This window comes from Micromonas commoda, chromosome 8 (genome assembly GCF_000090985.2).
Source record: "Micromonas commoda chromosome 8, complete sequence".
Lineage (NCBI taxonomy): Eukaryota > Viridiplantae > Chlorophyta > Mamiellophyceae > Mamiellales > Mamiellaceae > Micromonas > Micromonas commoda.
In genome coordinates, this window is record NC_013045.1 from 68,593 (window position 1) to 85,690 (window position 17,098).

Genomic DNA, 17,098 nt, shown 5'->3' on the forward strand with positions numbered 1-17,098 from the left:
GGCCCCCCCCCTCCTCGCCCCCGCTCGAGGCATCAGACGACCGAAAGAGGCGCGTGTTCGGAGGTTTGGACACGGATCACACACGGGAGATCCTTCATCGATCGTTCGCCCGCGACAAACCCGGGTTGAATCGTAATCAGACGCCACCTTGGACGCGCGTCACCGCTCGCCCGCCTCCTGTAAAAAAACATACCTGTGCACCCCTTTACTTTTCGCGACACAAGGACTCGCGCCGGCCGCACGCATCATCATGGCGCGCGCGCCTTGGGTGCGCGAGCCGGGGGTCGCTGTTGATTCCGCAACGAATAAGCGGAAGCGGCGCAAGATCACCTCTCGGCGACAGTTCGTACTGCTCGCACAGGATATCGGCGAGCGCCGCGCCGCAGCCACAGCGGACCCCCTCCTCTCCCCCGCCGACGAGTTCGCTACGCAGCAGGAACTTGCGCGCGAACTCGTCGACGTAAGCCGCGAGTACACCAACGAACCCATGGGGTTTACGCCGATTGACATCGGCGACAACGAGTGGGGCCCGGAGGGGCTGCTGAGGGCCTTCTCGGTCCTCGCCGGCCACTTCGAAACCCTCGAGTTGTGCCTCTTCGGTGTCCTTCGTGCTTTGCGTGACAACGCCGGCGGCTTCGACCTGAAGTCGCGTGTTTGGGGGCTCGTGAAGACAGCCCTCGGACCCGCGAACTTCGGTTCGCTTGTCATCTTCAACGTTGTGTGCTTTTCGGCGACGTACAACATCGGCAGGAAGATCGTGGCCCACCTCCCGCACGAGGTCTCCAAGGAGCTGAACGCTCTGCAAGTCGCAGCTCTCAACACGCTGGGCACGCCGACGAACTTTGCGGGCTTCGGCAAAGCGGTAAGTCTAGCGGGAGATAGGGGAATAGCGCAAGTGGGTCACGCGCATCTCCTTCCCGCCAGACGGTGCCGCTCATGGAGAACTCGTGGTGGGAGTGCGGCGGCTGCACAGCTGGCCGGCGTCGCCAGCTGTGCCGGGGTATATTTTTGAACCCGCCCGCATCTGTTTTCGCGGCGATGGCGAATGGGGCAGCGCCATCGCCGGTCGCCTTTGGGACCCGGACTTCGATCGTTCCCTCTCCCCCTCGCACGTCTACACACCTTCGCGAACATCTCGCTGACTTTCACTTCCACCTCCTTCCCGCATCACTTTTTCCCGCATCCATGTACAGGTTGAAACGTGGACCAAGAAGGAGATCCCGGAGAAGGGCAAGGCCGCGAAGAACCGGACGCTCTGGAACGACGACAAGCTTAAGGTGCACAGGAAGAAGTGCGTGCACCTCAGCATGTTCACCCAGGCGCGGTGGGTCCGGATCGTGCTGTGCCGCCCGGAGTGGCTCGAGGGCTTCCAGCACCTGGTGACCTTCCTCGGCGGCGCTCCCGACGCCGCGGACAAGCTCCGCGCCGCGCTCGTCAAGGAGATGGGCAGCGAATGGGACGAGGCGTACGCGATCAAGATTGAGGCATACCGCCGCGACTGGCTCAAGAGGCACGGCCTCTACGGCACCGGTGAGTGAACCCGTCCCGCTCGGTTTATTTTTCATCCTAAACCCTTACCTTCGAAGGTACCTTCGAAGGTAATATTTTCCGTCCTCTTCGCGGGGTTTTTCCTGGACGCTGACGACTCGCCCCCGCCTCGCCCCGTCACGATCCGCAGAGTGGTCGGCGACGCGGAGGCGCTGGTTCCGGAGGCATATGCAGAAGTGGGGCCGCTTCGGGCGCAACGTGGACCCCGTCACCCTCGAGAAGAGGCTCGAGGCTGCCCGCGAGCACCTCAGCAAGTGGGGGTACTGCCGCGGCTCGGAGTGGACGGACAAGGAGCTCGCCGACCAGAAACTCAAGGCCGCCGCCAACCTCAACCTCCACGGGTACGGCCGCGGCTCGGAGTGGACGGACAAGGAGCTCGCCGACCAGAAGCTCGAGGCCGCCGCCAACCTCCGCGAAAACTCCAAGAAGGGCAGCGACGCGCAAGTCGCTGCGAGGCAGGCGAGGGGCGCGTTCCCGACGACCGAGCACGTCGGCGTGTCCTGGAACAACACCAAAGACAAGTGGGATGCGGGGTTTCACCTCCGCGGAGTCGACGGGAAAAAGCGGACGCACGTGAACTGTGGAACGTTCGCGCGCGATGACGTCAACCAGGCGGCTGCGGCCATCGCGACAAAGCGCACCGCGCTCGGGCTGCCGCCGGCGGGGACAGGGGAAAAGGTTTCCGACGAGCTCATCCGCGCCGCCACCAAGATGGTCGAGAAGACCAAGAGGAAGCGCCCGGCGTGCCCCAAATCCGGCTGCACTGGTGTCGTCTGGTGCAATCGAGAGAAGAAGTGGATAGCGAAAGTCCCGGCACGCCACGGTGGGCACCTCGGCTACTTCAAGGACGTCAAGAAGGCGATTGCGGCCGTCGAGGCGAGGCACGAGCAGGAGGGGTTGCCGCCGGCCAAGAAGAAGCGCACCGCGCTCTGAGATGAACGGATTGACGATACGATACCTCCCACGTGGCTGGGCGAGTCTCAATACAAATCTTTCATTGACATGCTTGCGTCACATCTAAAACCCTTATCATCACACAGAAAAGAATGAAATCAGTCGCGGTGAAGACCCTGCGCCGCCTGGTACTTGGCGCTCTTCGTCGCCTTCCAGTAATGCTCCACGTAGGTGTCCGCCGGGTCCGTCCAGCCCCAATCCTGTCGCATCGTCGTGCCCACCAGGGTATCCCAGTTGGTCTTCTCGCTGGCGTACATGCGCATCGCGCGATCCAGGGCGTACTCGATGTCGTAGTGTTGGCTGCCGTCGAAAGAGAAGCCGTTGGGAGTCAGGCCCTGCTCCGCGGCGCGTTCCCTGTCGTCGTCCACGTCGAACACGGTGTCCCTCAGACCGCCGGTCCTGCGAACGACGGGGATGCATCCGTAGCGCATGGCGATCATCTGCGTTAAACCGCAGGGCTCGAACATCGACGGCACGAGTAAAATATCCGAAGCCGCGTAGATGAGGTGCGAGAGCGGCTCGTCGTAGGCAAACACAAAGCCGGACTGGCCCGGGAACCTGTTGCCGATGTCCTCCGCCATCTGGTTGAACTCTCTCTGAACGTTTCCGTCGGGCGCGCTGCCCAGGAGGACAACCTGCCCGCCGTTCTCAACCGTGCGGTACATGGCGTGCTTGATCATGTGGACCCCTTTTTGGTGCGTCAGCCTCGCCACGACGCCCACGAGCGGCACCGAGTGGTCCGCGGGTGGCATCGCCATCTTAAGCCTCTCCGCGAGCTGGCGCTTGGCGACCGCCTTGCCGTTTTTCCACGAGTCGGCGTTGTAGTTTTGCTCGAGGCACTCGTCCGTCATCGGGTCCCAAATCTCGATGTCGATGCCGTTGCGGACGCCCACGAGTTTCTCTTTGTGAACCCTGATCGCGCCCTGGTCGGCAATCTCGCTGGCGTACGTCGGCGACACGGTGGTCGCGAACGTCGCGCGCTCCATCGCCCTGCCGATGAGGTCCTGCCCAAAGTTGAGGTTGTGGATGGTGAACACGGTGGCGCACCCCGCCGGCAGCCGCGATCGCCGCGCGAAGATAGCCGGCGCCGACGACCAGTCGTGGCAGTGCACCACGTCCACCTTGGCGTCCGTCACCTTCAACCACTCCAGCGCGCACTCGCAGAAGAAGTTGAACCGGATGTGGTCGTCGCCCCGGCCGTAGATGCACCCGACGTCGAAGTGGCCGTTCTCCGGTTGCAGGAAAGTCACAGGGACGTCCTCGACGTCGCCTTTCCAGACGTTGATCTCGACGCCGTTGCACGTGAACTCATCCGCGAGGTGCAAGCCGTCGATCTGCTCGTGGTCCATGCAGTCGTACTTGGGCAAGATCACCTCGACGTTGTGACCCTTCTCGATGATGGCGCGGGAGAGCGCGGTGACGACGTCGCCCATGCCTCCAACCTTCGCGATGGGCGCCATCTCCACCGCGATGTTGACCACGCGCATGATGGGGTCGCCGCCGCCCGCGGCGCCGGTGATGTTGACGTGGTAATCGAGGCCGTACTTGCTGTCGTAGTTCCCCTGGCCGTTGGCCTGCGTGTCCTTGAAGTAAAAGTCCATGACGTGAGCGTTCTTAGGGACAAAAATCTTAGCCGTGTACGCGGGTTTGGCGTTTGGTCCCCCCGGCAGCATGCTCGGATCCGCCGGAAACATCTGCGTGGGTCCGAACCCGTCCGAGTGCGTCCACCGGTTCCACGAGCCCTGGATGAACACGTCGTTGGTGCGCAACGGGCACTTGGGGTCGGAACGGTCCAGGCGGTAAAAGACGTCTACGGGTTTGCCCGCGACGGGAATCGCCGGGACGGTGACGACTTTGGCGGTGGCCGGGTCCTCGGGCGGCCTGGGCGCGAAGGATGACCTCGCGAGAAACTTGCGCTCCGCGCGCTGCCCCGCCCTGTGCGCGGCGGTGGCGTCGAGCGGGCCCTGTTCCTCCTCGAGGAGCTCCTCGCGCTTGGCGACGTGATCCTCCTCGGGGGGTAGGGTGCCGTCCTCCAAGCCCACCGGCGCGTGGTAATCGCGCCCGCCCGCGTTGTCGTACTGGCCCTCGCCGTTTGAAAAGACAAAGTCGAGCACCTTGGCCTCCGGGTGGATGTAAATCGGATCCGCGATCCACCAGTCGCCGCCGCCGCTGTCGAGCCAGTACTCGACTCGCGCCGGATGATCGTGCGCGAGCGGCTGCATGCCAACCTGCCGCGGCTGACCCTGCCAGCCGTTGTATCCCATGTGCATGATGCACTGTCCGCCGTCGCCGAACCCGTGCTTCTTGTTGCGGCGGTTGTAGATGATGGCGTTGTCCCCGGGCTTCGGGTTCGTGCCCAGCCAGTGGTACACCTCGTCCACGTGCGACGCGACGACGTCCGTTTGCGAAGCCACCCACTGCTCCGCCTCCAGCCTTCGCCGGCGTTTCCGCATCTCGAGCTCCTTGTGGTAGGCGGCGGCGTACACCTCCTGCAGCGCCGTCATGCCCGTGTCGGGGTTGATGGTATCCGCGGGGTTGGACATGTTCTGAAGCTGCTGGCCGCTGTTGGTTCCAAGCTGCGCGTGCGCCGCGGCGACGGCTTCGCTCACCGGGGTTTGCATGCTGAGAACCTCGCTGAGGAGCTTCTCGAGCTCCTGCTCCTCGGCCGTCTTGACCTGCGCGGCGGTGACGGGCGCGGGAGCGGGAGCGACTCCCGGCGCCTGGGGCGTCGTCCCGGGTTGCTGCTGCGGGCTCGGCGGCATCCCCGGCATCGCCGGGGGCGCGATCCCGAGCTTGGTCTGGAGGAGCGCGATCTGCTCGTTCTTCTTGTCGAGCAGGAGCTGCAGCTTGGCAAACTCGGCGCGGACTCGCTCGTCGCCGCTCGCCGCGCGAAATTCCTCCTTCTGCGACAGGGTGAGTTCCGTCTGCACGGTGTCGAGCTCGGCGGTGAGTGACTCCACGCGGTGCCTGGCGTTGGCCAGGTCCGTCTCCGCCTGCTCTCGCTGTTCGCGCTCCTGCTCCAGCGTCTTCTCGAGATCCGCCGTGGCTTTCGCGACCCTCTTCTCAAACTCGATCATCTTCTCCATCTCGTTGCCGGCTTCGAGGTCGGATCGCCTGCGCTTCTCCTCGGCCGCCTCCGACCTGGCCTCCTCGGCGGCGGCTTGCGCGGCGGCGATCTTTTGCTCAAACTCAACCGCCTTGGCGTCCTGTTCCTCCTTCAGACGCGCGAGCGCAGCCTCAGCCTCCTCCTTCGCCTCCTCCGCCGCCTCGATGGTCTCGTAGGCGATGGACTCAGCCTCCTCCTTCTCCTTCCTGGCCTCGGCGATGGAAGCCTCCGCGGCTTTCGTGGCGGCGTTCTTAGCCTCGTTGACCGCGTTCTCTCTCTCCTGCTCCATCCGCAGAACCTTCTCCTTCTCAGCCTCGGTCGCGGCTTTGGCCTCGGCGAGCGCCAGCTCAGCCTCGGCGAGGGCAACCTCAGCCTCGGCGAGCGCCGTCTCGGCCTCAGCCTTGGCGGCGGCGATCTCCTGATTGCGAACTTCGGCAGCCGCAGCCTCAGCCTCGGACTTGGCCACCGCCACGGAGTTGTCCGAATCTTCGCGAGCCTTCGCGATTGCCTTGGCGGCTTCCTCCTCGGCAATCTTCACCTCGTTCTTGGCAGCCTGGATCCGCGACTCGGCGTCGTGGTTAGCCTCCGCGATCTTCGCCTCCATCTCGGCGCGCAGTCGCTCGAGTTCGACGCCCTGAGCCTTCTTCGCGGCGATGACGTCGTCTCGAGCCTTGGATTCAGCCGACGCGACGTCCTTCTCCGCGGCGGCGATAGCCTCCTCGATGGCCGCGTCGGCGCGAGCCTGCGCCTCCTCCTTGACCCTTCGCGCCTCCTCCTCAGCCTTCTCGGCGCGTTCGAGCGCCGCCTCGATCTTGGCGGCGGCCATGTCCTCAGCCTCCGTCTTGACCTCCGCGATTTGCTTCCTGAAATTCGCCGAGAGCGACTCAATCTCCTTCGCCGCCGCCTGCTGGATGCGTTCAATCTCCTTCTCGGAATCCGAAGCCTTCTTCTTAGCGTCCACGACGTCAGCCTCGGCCGCCTGCACCGCCGCCGCCACCGCCTCCTTGGCCGCCTGGATCGCCTCCGCGGTTCGCGCCGCCTCGAGCGCCTCCTCCTGCGCGTTCGCAACCTCTTCCCTGGCTTTCGTCATGGCGTCGTCAATCTGTTGCTTAGCCTTGGCCTGCGCGCTCGCCACCTCTTCCTCCATCCGGCGCTCCACCTCCGCGAGCGCTTTGGCCATCTCGGCGTCCTTCGCGGCGATCTTCGCCGCCGCCTCTTCCCTCGCGGCGGCGATTTCAATTTTGGACAGTTCCTCTGCGGCGTTGAGCGCCTCTTCGGTTTTCGCCAACTCCTCGGCGAGGATATCTTCCGCGGATTCTCGAGCCCCCTCCGCGCCCTCCCTCGCCGCGCTCACCTCCCGCTCCAGCCTCTCCTCCGCCTCCTTGATGCGACGGCTCGCTTCCTCCTCCGCCCGTCTGGCGCGATCTTCGGCTTCGATCACCGCCGCCTCCGCGGCGCGCTCCGCGTTTTCAACCTCCTGCCGGGTGATCTCCTCCTGGACCATCTTAGCGGCGCTGACGTCGTTCTCCGCCGCCTTACGCGTCTCCTCGAGCTGCGCGAGCGCCGCGTCCCTCGCGCTCTCCGCGTCGGCGACGCCAACGCGCGCCGCCTCCTCCGCGGTGGCCACCTTGTTCGCGGCGTCGGTCGAGATGCGTTCGAGCTCCAGCCTCGCCGTCTCGGCGGTGGCCTCCGCGTCAGCCCTCGCGCGTTCGGCGTTAGCGACGCGCTCGTCGCTGTCCCGTTTCACCTGCTCCAGGGTGGTCTGGAGCGTCTGCGCCCTGGTCGTGGCGTCCACCAGCGCGCGCTTGTTCGCCTCGCGCTCCCGTTCGAGCTCTCGCTCGGCGGCGGCGACTCTCTTCGCCGCCTCCTGTCGGATGCGCGTCACCGCCTCGTCCATGTCGCTCACCGCGCGGGCGGCGTAGGCCTGGGCCTCGGCCTCCGCCTGGGCGAGCTCGGCGGCGGCGCGGTTGGCCTCGGCGGTGGCGGCGGCGGCTGCGGCGTCGACGTCTCCGCCCTTGTCGCGGATCATGCCCTGCGCCAGCCGCTGCGCCTCGACCTTGTCTTCGAGGTCGTCCGCCGCGGAGGCGAGGCCCGGGGGCGGGTCCATGGCCTGCGGCGGCGCCGCGACGTCGCCGCCGCCGCCGATCGATGCCTCCTGGTCGGCGAGGCGCTTGGCGAGCTCGCGCGCCGCCTTGACGCGCTCGGCGACTGACTTCATCACCTCGGATCCGCCCGGGTCAGCCGCGTTCGTTCGCGCGCGGGCGCCACGCGCGCGCGGCGGCGTCGCGAGGTCGAAGGAGCGCGCGGGGCGGACGCCGCGGCGCATGACGGGGATGGCCGGGCCACCGATGCCCGCGGGTTCATCGCGCACGACGTCGGCGACGATGGGGCGCAGGACGGCGGACGCGTTCGTCGCCCGCCCGGTGACGCCTCGACGCGTCGGCGTCCGCGCGACGGGCGAGGGCGATCTTCCCCGCGCGGCGGTGACGGCGCCGCGGCCCCTGCCGGCGGCCGCGGCGATGGACGCATCCACCGTAGCTATCGAGGGCACCATCGCCGCGGCGACCGCTCACGCTCGGATGAGGAGGGGACGCCGGCGGTTGGCGGAGGACGGGGGTGGTGATCTGCCCGACGGTCGGGGACGAGGATGCCTGCGGAAAAAACGTTCAGAAGGCTTCCACGGGCGCGGGGGCGGAGCGGCTCTCGACGAGATTCCGACCGGTTCCGATGCTCGCGGTACCTCACGAGTGGCCGGACGACGTTCACGAGCCCGCGCGATGGGCGAGTGTGGACCGAGCGGCCGTGTCCGAGCGTACCCGAGAGTGTCGCCTCGGTTTGAAATTTCACTGTTATTAGGGTAAAGCGAGAGTGCCACTGCTCCGGCGAGAGACGACGAACCGGTGGATAACAACAATTCTCGGGTGGAATTGTATGGCGCGCAGGCTGGGTTTTCGAACGGAGGCACATCCGAAAGTAGCGGTGGAATTCGAGTCCTCGTCAGATGGTAGCGGTCGTTGTGAACCTGGCGGTCCACGCTGGCAAATCTCGGCAATGACAAACAGTCTGTGACCGCGCCTCTGGCTGGGCGGTTTGAAAAATTTCGGGAGAATCGGCCGTTTGTTTTTTGGGTCCTTTTCGGGTCCGAGGATCGTCGCTTCGAACTGCCCGACGCTTCGTCCCAGCCGGCGAATGAATCAAACGCGGAATCAAATCATGAAACGGAGCAAACGACCGGGCTCCGCGGCAGAAGTCGGGTGGGCGCGCGCGTGTTCGGTCGAGGCAGAGTCCGACGCCAGCCATGCCGCTGATCTACGCCTTCGTGGCCCGCGGCACCACCGTGCTGGCCGAGCACACCGGGCACAGCGGCAACTTCGCCACCGTGGCGGCAGAGGTGCGCGCGCTGTTACCTCCGTTTTGTGACGTTGTGGCCTTTTTTTTTTGCGTTCCCCCGGCGCCGCTGGAGCCGCGCCGCGGGAACGCCGGCGCGACGCGATCGCGACTCCATCCGCGATCGCCGCCCTTAACCGGCGCGTCCAGTTCGAGATCGGCGCGCGCGACCCGCGAAACCACCCGCTGACCCCCAAAACCCCGCCGCCCCGACCCCGCAGACGCTTCCCAAGATCCTCGAGAAGCTCAACTCGCAGAAGAAGTTCACGCTCATGGCTGACGGTCACACGTTCAACTACCTCGCGGACGACGGGTACGTCTACCTGGTCGTCGCGGACGAGGCGTACGGCCGGCAGATCCCGTTCGCGTGCCTCGAGCGCGTGAAAGACGAGTTCAAGTCCCAGTACGGCGACAGGGCGAGAGACGCCATCGCGCACGCGCTGGACCGATCGTTCGGCCCCAGGATCAAAGCGCAGATGGAGTACTGCGCGAACAACCCCGACGAGCTCTCGAAGGTCAGCCGGGTGCAGGCGCAGGTGAGCGAGGTGAAGAATATCATGATGGACAACATCGAGAAGGTGCTGGACCGCGGGGAGAAGATCGAGCTGCTCGTGGACAAGACGGAGAATCTCCGATTTCAGGCGGATAACTTTCACAGGACGGGGCGGCAGCTTCGGCAGAGGATGTGGTGGAACAAGCTCAAGATGCAGCTCATGTTCGCCAGCGCGTTCGTCGCGTTCGTCCTGGTGCTATTCCTCATCTTCTGCTACTCGGGCGGCTCCGACTGCACCAAGAAGAAGGAGTAAAAGCCGAAGCTCGCGAGCAGCCGAGCCAGTTTTTGGGGGGGAGAATGTACGAACAACAGATTTCAGCGATGACTTGTGAATAGAGAAGCGTTCAGAATTTCAACTCGCGGGTCGAGCCGCGGCCTCCTCCGGCGCCTCCTCCGGCGCCTCCCCTCGTCCCGCCGTCTGCGTCGCATCCCCGTCGCCGCGACTCGAATCCTCGTCGGCGTCCCGCGGGGGTCTACGCTCGACGTTGTCCGGCGATTGATGCGAGTGCGCGCGCTGCAGCAATCGCTCGTGCCAAACCTCGAACCTGAACCCTACGCGAGACGCGTCGCTCGTCTGGCACAGCAGCGCGATGGGCTGCCCGTCCATGATGGGCACCAGGTCGAACTTCCCCACGCCGAGGTCCACGGAGTACTTGGACACGTCGATCTGCGACTGCCAGAACGAAAACGTCCACGTCGAGTCGACGTCGAACGACGGCACCCGGCCGTCGCGCGTCAACTCGCCGGGGTTGACATCCCCGACCCCGGCTTTCCTCCGCGCGTGCTTGGCGTCGCGGATGATCTTCGCGATCTTCCGCCGGCGCTCGTTGGCGCCCACGCCTTTCCCGCTGTGCCCCAAAAAAGTCAGCCGAGCATTCTCCTCGATGGGCGCGAGGGTGAGGTCGGGCTCGCGACCCGGCGCCGCGCAGCTGACCGTCTGCGCGGCGAGGATGATGGGCGCGAGCATGTACGGACGGTCCGCGGTTGGATCGCTGAGGTCCATGGAGTACTGCGCCCCGAGGCTCTGAACCACGCGCGTGCACAGGTTCAGCAGCCACCGCGTGGGAAGGTTTCGAAGGGGCCTCGCGAGTGACAAGCCAAAGTGCAAGTCGTCCATGGCCACCTCCCGCTTGAACCTGCCCTGCACCGAGAACTGTATGGCCCTCGCCTTTCCCTTGAACACCCGCTCAGGAGTGTTTGACAGCCCCCTGAGGTAAATCACCGCCTTGCCCTTGAACAGCTCCGTCTCGAATTCAAAGGGAACCTGCGCGGGGAGAGACACGCCATCGCTCGGTCGGCTCGGACCGCTCGGAATCCACTGCCGAGGATACTCCGGGCTCAATCGCAACCCCACGGGTTTGGAACCCACGTCCCCGAACACGGCGGAGGACGCGGCCGGCGGGGGCAGCGCCTGATCCTCCGGCCTGACGCCGCCGTCGAGTCCCTCCTCTCCGCGACCCGACCTCGAGCCGGGGGCGCGAGGCGACATCCCGAAGAATCTGCCGAACGACGTCAGCCTGACGAGCCGCCGCGTCGGCGTCCCCGGCGCGTGCGACGTTCCCCTCGGCGAGTCGACGTCGCGGAACCCGCCGCGCTGGCTCAGGCTGCGTAACCCCGGCCCGAGCGGGACGTACTTGTCCGCGTACGTACCATCCGACACTCGTCCGGCGGCTACCCCGGCTACCTCGGCTCTCCGCGATCCGGTTCCCCCCGATGGCTCCGTCGCGTCGACGTCGATCCGCAGGTTCTGCGCGCTCCCCCTCCGCCGCAGCCGCCTTCGAAGCCCCGCGACGCCCCGGCTGGAGCCCGGACCCGCGAGGAACCCTCGGTCCGGGTCACCGATCGATCCACCGACTGATTCGTCGTCATCCGAGTCGGGTTCATCATCGTCCGACGCGTCCGTTCCCGTCCCGTCGAGGAAGTACCTGTGATCCGCGGTGTAGAGCACCGCGTCGAAGGATTTTCGATCGACGACGAAGACGCCCGCGGAGAACGACAGCGCGGAGGCGACGAGGGTAACGAGCGCGTGCGTGGCGCGGGGAAGGATCGCGTGTAATCGAGCCGCAGCCGAAGAGCCCCGGAAAAGCCCCTGGAAGAGCCCCGAGAAGAGCCCGGAGAGCCCGCCCTCCTTGACGTCATCCTCGGACGCGGGCACGCACACGAACGTCAGGAAGAGGCACGCCACGGCGAGCATGAACACCGCGGCTCGGGTCCACGCGAGCTGCGTTCGCATCTCGAACATGACGAGCTCCACGCGTTCCATCGCCGCGGCGTGTTCCGCGGAGATGGCTCTCGTCGCCGCGGTGTGTCGATCGACGACGGCGCAGACGTCCTTGACCTCGCCTCTTATCTTGCCCATCTCCTGCGACAGACACCACCGCGCCGCCTGGACGTACCTGTCCATGCCGTCGCCGAAGCGGTACAGGAAGGACCTGTTGAGGAAGGCGCGTCCGGCGGCGACGGGCTTGACGAGCCCGGCGTCTGACAATTTTTGACCCGTCGCCACCGCGTCGTCGACGGTCCTCGCGACGCCGTTGGTGAGCATCCACTGCACCGCGACGCGCCCGGTGAAGCACGCCTTGTGCTTCTTGAGGTTACGCTTGTGATCGCGGACGTCCACCTCGCCGCTCATGCGCACCGCGAGGTCGAACAGCCGCATCTGCTCGGACTGCTCGCCCTGGTGCAGGAGCGAGGCGATCTCCTCGCCCGCGTCGCCGTCGTCGTCGGACTCCTCGGACTCGGCGCCGAGCGAATGCGCGAGCTCGGGGAGGGATCCGACGCTCGCGCGGGCGGCGTTCATCGCGGGGATCGACGCGACGGGCTCGACGTCGGACGCCAGGGACGATCCCTCGGAGGTGCGGGAAGGTTGCCGGCGGTGACCGATGCCGCCCTCGCCATCGGGGCGCGCCGAGCCGGACGCGCCGGCCGCGCCGCCGTCGCCCGCGGGTTTGCCGCCCGCTCCGGCCGGCGCCTTCTGCGGCCGCGGCGACGTGAACATCGAGCCGCGCGCGGGGTGTGGACCGGAGCGACGGCCGACGTCGCGACGCACAGCTGTGCCGAGCCGCTCCGGTCCAACCGTCGAGTCGTGCCGTGCTCGCCAGCTGGCAAACCGATCGTCACGCGTTTTCAGTCACACGCACGTAACAACGGGAGACGGGGAGGCGATCGAGGCGGTCGACGCACACGCGCGAGGGTCCGGGTGGTTGTTTTCGGACATGAAAGTCAATGAATAATCGATAAACGGACGACGGGCGGGCGTATCCCCGCGCCGCCGCCGTCGCCTCGCTCTCTCTCATCACGCCTGGACGCTCTCCTCCCCCGCGGTCGGCGCGGCGCCGGTACCCTCCGGCGCGGCGAGCTCTCCGGGAACATCGCCATTCGCAGCCGTCTCTTTGGCGTCGGCGTCGGTCGCGACGTCGTCGGGGCCCGCGACCGCGACGGGCTCGTCCCCGCCCCACGCCGCCGCCGCCGCCGCCGCCCTCATCTCCTCCGTCACCGTGTCCGTCGACTGGTCCGTCGGCCCGGGCGTCCCGGGTGCCGAAGCCTCCGGAGTTGTACCCGGGGGCGGCGCTTGGCGCTTGGTCGGGACGGGCGCGGCGACTTGCGCGATGTCGTTGCGAATCTCGTCGAGGCCGATCTCATCCTCCAGCGTCTCTTTAAACTCCCGGCTCACCTCCTGGAGCTCCCGGATCGTGGGTTGGAACGCGCGCAACGTCTGGCCGAGCTGCTTCGCGATGTCTGCGAGTCCTTTGGGTCCGAACACGAGGAGCGCGACGACGCCGATGACGAGCGCCTCGGGAGCGCCCACGCCGAAGAGGCTCGCGTTGGTCTGGCGTGGTGGTGGTGAGGGTGGTGGGGTGGACGGTGAGGATCGCGGAGGTGGCGGGTTCGAGTCCCGGGCGGGGCGCGGGGGCGCGGGGTCGGACGAACGCGACGATCGGATCGCGCGTTCCAAAAGTCGGGATAACGTTGGACGATTTATTAGGGCTGGCGGGTGCCCGCGGGTGCCCGGCGGGAGAGGTGGGAGGCGCGAGGCGGGCGTGCGCACCTGGACGAAGCGGCGGCGACGCGCGATGGCGATCGGCGAGCGCGCCCTCACCGCGAGGACCGCGGCGCCGTCGCGCCCCGCCGCTCCCGAGCGGCGCTGCGCGAGGTTGCGGCTCGAGGACGATGCGGACCATCCGGAGGAGGTGGAAGCGGCGCCCCCGCGCGCGGTCGCGCAGGCGACGGGCCGACGCGCGGACGCGCGGGGGGCGACGGGGACGGAGGCGAGCCCCGCGGTGGGGCGCGCGACGGTCGCGGCGTTGACGGACATCTTCCGTGTCGTGTGGTGGGACTCTTTGCGCTCGACGCACGGAAAGGGGGCGAGAACTTTCGTTCGAGGGAAAAACACGCGAGGCGACGCGTGCAAAACACGTGTAAACGTGGACCCCGCAGCTTTTCAGTCACAGAAAATCAAAGCTGGTGCCCACGTGAGAGCCCAGGGACACACGTGTGATGGTCGGCAACCTTCGGCAATTCCCACTCCAGTGAGGCGCCCGCGCGAAGGAAGGCGGCGGCGCGAGTGCGGTCATGGCGAGCGCAACGACCATCGGCAAAGACAGCGCCCATGACCACGAAAGCGACAGCGGCCACGATCGCGAGAACACGCCCGCGCCCTCGGAGGGCGGCGGCGGCGGCGGCGGCGGCGACGAGACCCAGCCGGGTCCGTTTTCGCTGAAGCGCAAGAAGGCGCACCCGTGCGACAAGTGCGACAAGTCCTTCCACTTCCCCGCGCGGCTCATCGAGCACAAGAACCTCCACACCGGCAAGACGCCTTTCAAGTGCACGATCGAAAACTGCGACGAGGCGTTCCCAACCAGCGACCAGCTCCGCACGCATGCGCAGAGGCACCTGCTGCGATTCCGGTGCGAGATTTGCCACAAGCGATTTCAGACCGAGTCCATCCGGCGCACGCACATGCTCACGCACAGCACCGTGCGTCCGTTCGCGTGCGAGGACCCGGAGTGCGACAAGAAGTTCAAGACGGCGAGGGCGCTGGAGAAGCACGCGGACGTTCACAGGCCCGAGGAGCCGCAAGTTTGCGACGTAGCCGGGTGCGACCGGTCGTTCAAGAGAAAGGACGGGCTGCAGCGGCACAAGCGCAACGAGCACGGGATCCGGTTCAAGAAACGACGGAGCGCGCGGAAGGAGGACGGCCCGGGGTTCGAGGACGCGAACGTCGTAGCACAATAGGAAGAAGCGCGAAATTCGCGCGTAGACGTGTGCGAGATACGAGACACGAGATACCACCCCGTTCGCCAAATACCTTCACGACAACTGAGAACTGAGACCACACTGGCTGGGACTGTGATCGTTGAACGGGCGGCCGCAGTGTGCGCCGCGCGGGTCTCGGTCGGACGCGATGTCGCGCTACGACGACGACGACGACAAGTACAACAAGGCCAAGCGCGGGGGCCGGCCCGCGGCCTTCAGCGCCGCCAAGGCGCCCCACTCCGCGCGGGGCGCGGGCGGCCCCGGGTCGTCGCGCGCCCCCGCGTCGTCTTCGTCGTTCAACGATGCGACGTCCTCTCCGGCGGTGTTCGGCGGCTTCGGCGGGAACGGCGACGACGCCGACGCGCTGGCCGCCAAGGTTCGCGCCAAGCTCGACTTTGTCTCCACGCGCGCGAGCTTCGACGACGAGGAGACGGAGGCGGAGCGCGTCAAGGCGTCCCTCGATCGCCTCGCGTTCGCCTCGCAGGTGAAAGGGGTCCGATCCGCGTTCGGTGCCGCCATCAACGACGCCGCCGACGAGATCGACGGGCTCGCGCACAAGGCCGAGGAGACCGTCGCGGCGTTCCAGGCGATGCAATACGCCGCCAAGTGGATGCCGGTCGACACCAGGCTGAGCATGAAACCAACGTACGTCAAGGTACCCGTGCAGGCGGTGGAACGGATCAAGTTCTGGGAACAGGAGAAGCTGGCGATGATCGCGTCGCAACACGCCGAGGAGAAGGAGAAGATCCTCGCGGAGAACGCGGGTCTGCGGTCGATGATGGGGCTGGAGGAGGCCAACTCCCCGGCGGTGGAGGAGATGAGGGAGACGGAGGACGGCGTTAACCGCGCGCTCCTCATCTCCGCGGTGGAAGAGATCAAGCGCCTTAAAACGCGAGTAGCCGTGCTGGAAGGGGAAGCGGCGCGAACTCGCATCTCTTCGGGCGGTTTCGGGTCGTTCTTCGGCGGCGACGGCGGCGGCGGGGGCGTGGACAGCGCGCAGATGGCCAAGCTGACCACCGAGCTGGCGCGTTTAGAGGAGGATAACGGCCGGCAGAAGTGGATGATTGGCGAGAAGGATAAGCAGATCAAGGAGGTGCAGGGCAAGTACGCCGCGTCCGCCGCGTACGCGCTGCAGGAGAAGCTGCAGGAGTCCATGGAGGCGCTCGAGGTGATGGCCAACCTGCAGGCGGAACAGTTGCAGTACATGGAGGACCACGCGCTGCGCAAGCTGGACGCGCAGGACACGCAAATCGCCGACGTCCAGGACGACCTCGACACCAAACGTGCGCACTTAACGCAGCTCAAGACGCTCATGGCCGGGTACTGGGAGACGGGCGACGACTCGCTCGTCCCGCCCATGCTCTCCCTCGCGGGGTTCACCAAAACTGAGGCTTTACAAATCGCGTCTCACCGCGAGCGACTCGCCGACGCCGGCATCGGCGGCTTGGTCCGAGGGTTGGGCCGGCGCGGGTACGGGTTTTACGAAAAGTTTTTAGTCGCGTGCGCGCCACCCGCGGTGAAACCGCCCAAGCGCGGCGACGCGGTCACGGGCGCGGACGGGGGTGCCGACGGGGGTGCCGAGGGTGCCGATGCGAGCCCGGCGCCGTCCACCGCGCCGCCCACCGCGGAGAGGATGGCGTTAGAGACGGACGACGACGGTTCAGAGTCTGTGGAACGGTTCAACCGGCGGACGAGACAGACGGAGAACCCGTTCGCGACGTCAGAGACGGTTCCGGAATCGGCGGCGCCCACGCCGGAGAAGGCGTCGAACGACGGCGAAGCCGAAGCCGGTCCGATGACGCTCCCGTCGCCGCCCGAGGCGAGCGCGGCGCCCCAGTCGGCACCCAACTCGGCACCCGACTCGGCGCCCGACTCGGCGCCCGACTCGGAGAGACCCAAACAAACCAAACTGCCCCGTCGACGCGACGGGGAGACGCCGTCGGAGCGCGTCGCGCGCGAGGCGGAAAAGTCTGCGCGCCGCGAGCGCCAACGGGCGTCGACATCCGCGTCGGGCTCGTCCGCCTCCGTCCTCGGGTCCGCGACGCGTCACCGGGGCGGCGGCGTCAACGTCGTCGGCGGTCACTTTGCCGGTTTCGACGACGAGGAGCACCGGGACAAGGAACGGAGAGAGAGGGCCAAGGCGCGGGCGCCGCTGCCCGCGCCCAAGCTGAAGGGGAGGGCGGCGGAGGCGGAGGCGAGGCGGCGTAAGGAGGAGGAGGCGAGACGGGCGACGGGGGACGGGTTCGCGGGGTTCGGAAGCGACGAGACGAACGACTCCGACTCCGACTGAGCGC

General features: G+C 66.8%; 7 protein-coding genes across 7 annotated transcripts; 4 read left to right on the forward strand and 3 right to left on the reverse strand.

Moving 5' to 3' along the window:
* Positions 1–250: 250 nt before the first annotated feature.
* Positions 251–2,481, forward strand: MICPUN_60460 (predicted protein; the record flags this gene model as incomplete). Its single annotated transcript, XM_002507753.1, has 3 exons — positions 251–1,000; positions 1,194–1,530; positions 1,679–2,481. 3 exons carry the CDS (start codon positions 251–253, stop codon positions 2,479–2,481), a joined length of 1,890 nt encoding a protein of 629 aa, XP_002507799.1.
* A 119-nt stretch (positions 2,482–2,600) lies between these two features.
* SSIIIC (glycosyltransferase family 5 protein) lies at positions 2,601–4,724 on the reverse strand (the record flags this gene model as incomplete). The annotated part of the gene is made up of 1 exon (XM_002508039.1): positions 2,601–4,724. The coding sequence occupies one exon, from the start codon at positions 4,722–4,724 to the stop codon at positions 2,601–2,603; it is 2,124 nt and encodes a 707-aa protein (XP_002508085.1).
* Positions 4,725–8,849: 4,125 nt separating this feature from the next.
* Positions 8,850–9,906, forward strand: VAMP (synaptobrevin like protein). The gene is made up of 2 exons (XM_002507754.1): positions 8,850–8,999; positions 9,217–9,906. The coding sequence occupies exons 1-2, from the start codon at positions 8,907–8,909 to the stop codon at positions 9,799–9,801; spliced, it is 678 nt and encodes a 225-aa protein (XP_002507800.1). The 5' UTR covers positions 8,850–8,906; the 3' UTR covers positions 9,802–9,906.
* On the reverse strand, positions 9,860–12,348 carry MICPUN_105905 (predicted protein; the record flags this gene model as incomplete). The annotated part of the gene is made up of 1 exon (XM_002508040.1): positions 9,860–12,348. The coding sequence occupies one exon, from the start codon at positions 12,346–12,348 to the stop codon at positions 9,901–9,903; it is 2,448 nt and encodes an 815-aa protein (XP_002508086.1). The 3' UTR covers positions 9,860–9,900.
* A 406-nt stretch (positions 12,349–12,754) lies between these two features.
* MICPUN_105906 (predicted protein) lies at positions 12,755–13,863 on the reverse strand (the record flags this gene model as incomplete). Its single annotated transcript, XM_002508041.1, has 2 exons — positions 12,755–13,377; positions 13,597–13,863. 2 exons carry the CDS (start codon positions 13,861–13,863, stop codon positions 12,844–12,846), a joined length of 801 nt encoding a protein of 266 aa, XP_002508087.1. The 3' UTR covers positions 12,755–12,843.
* Positions 13,864–14,099: 236 nt separating this feature from the next.
* Positions 14,100–14,838, forward strand: MICPUN_108722 (predicted protein). The gene has a single exon (XM_002507755.1). The coding sequence runs from the start codon at positions 14,121–14,123 to the stop codon at positions 14,781–14,783; it is 663 nt and encodes a 220-aa protein (XP_002507801.1). The 5' UTR covers positions 14,100–14,120; the 3' UTR covers positions 14,784–14,838.
* Positions 14,839–14,952: 114 nt separating this feature from the next.
* MICPUN_60466 (predicted protein) lies at positions 14,953–17,094 on the forward strand (the record flags this gene model as incomplete). Its single annotated transcript, XM_002507756.1, has 1 exon — positions 14,953–17,094. The coding sequence occupies one exon, from the start codon at positions 14,953–14,955 to the stop codon at positions 17,092–17,094; it is 2,142 nt and encodes a 713-aa protein (XP_002507802.1).
* Positions 17,095–17,098: the final 4 nt, after the last annotated feature.

What these genes read in the sequence shown, in the direction of transcription:
- MICPUN_108722 (XM_002507755.1), top strand. Translation starts at nt 14,121, where the DNA reads ATGGCGAGCGCAACGACCATCGGCAAAGACAGCGCCCATGACCACGAA.
- VAMP (XM_002507754.1), top strand. Translation starts at nt 8,907, where the DNA reads ATGCCGCTGATCTACGCCTTCGTGGCCCGCGGCACCACCGTGCTGGCC. An exon ending in TCGCCACCGTGGCGGCAGAG is followed by an intron (nt 9,000 to 9,216) that starts GTGCGCGCGCTG and finishes CCGACCCCGCAG; the next exon opens with ACGCTTCCCAAGATCCTCGA.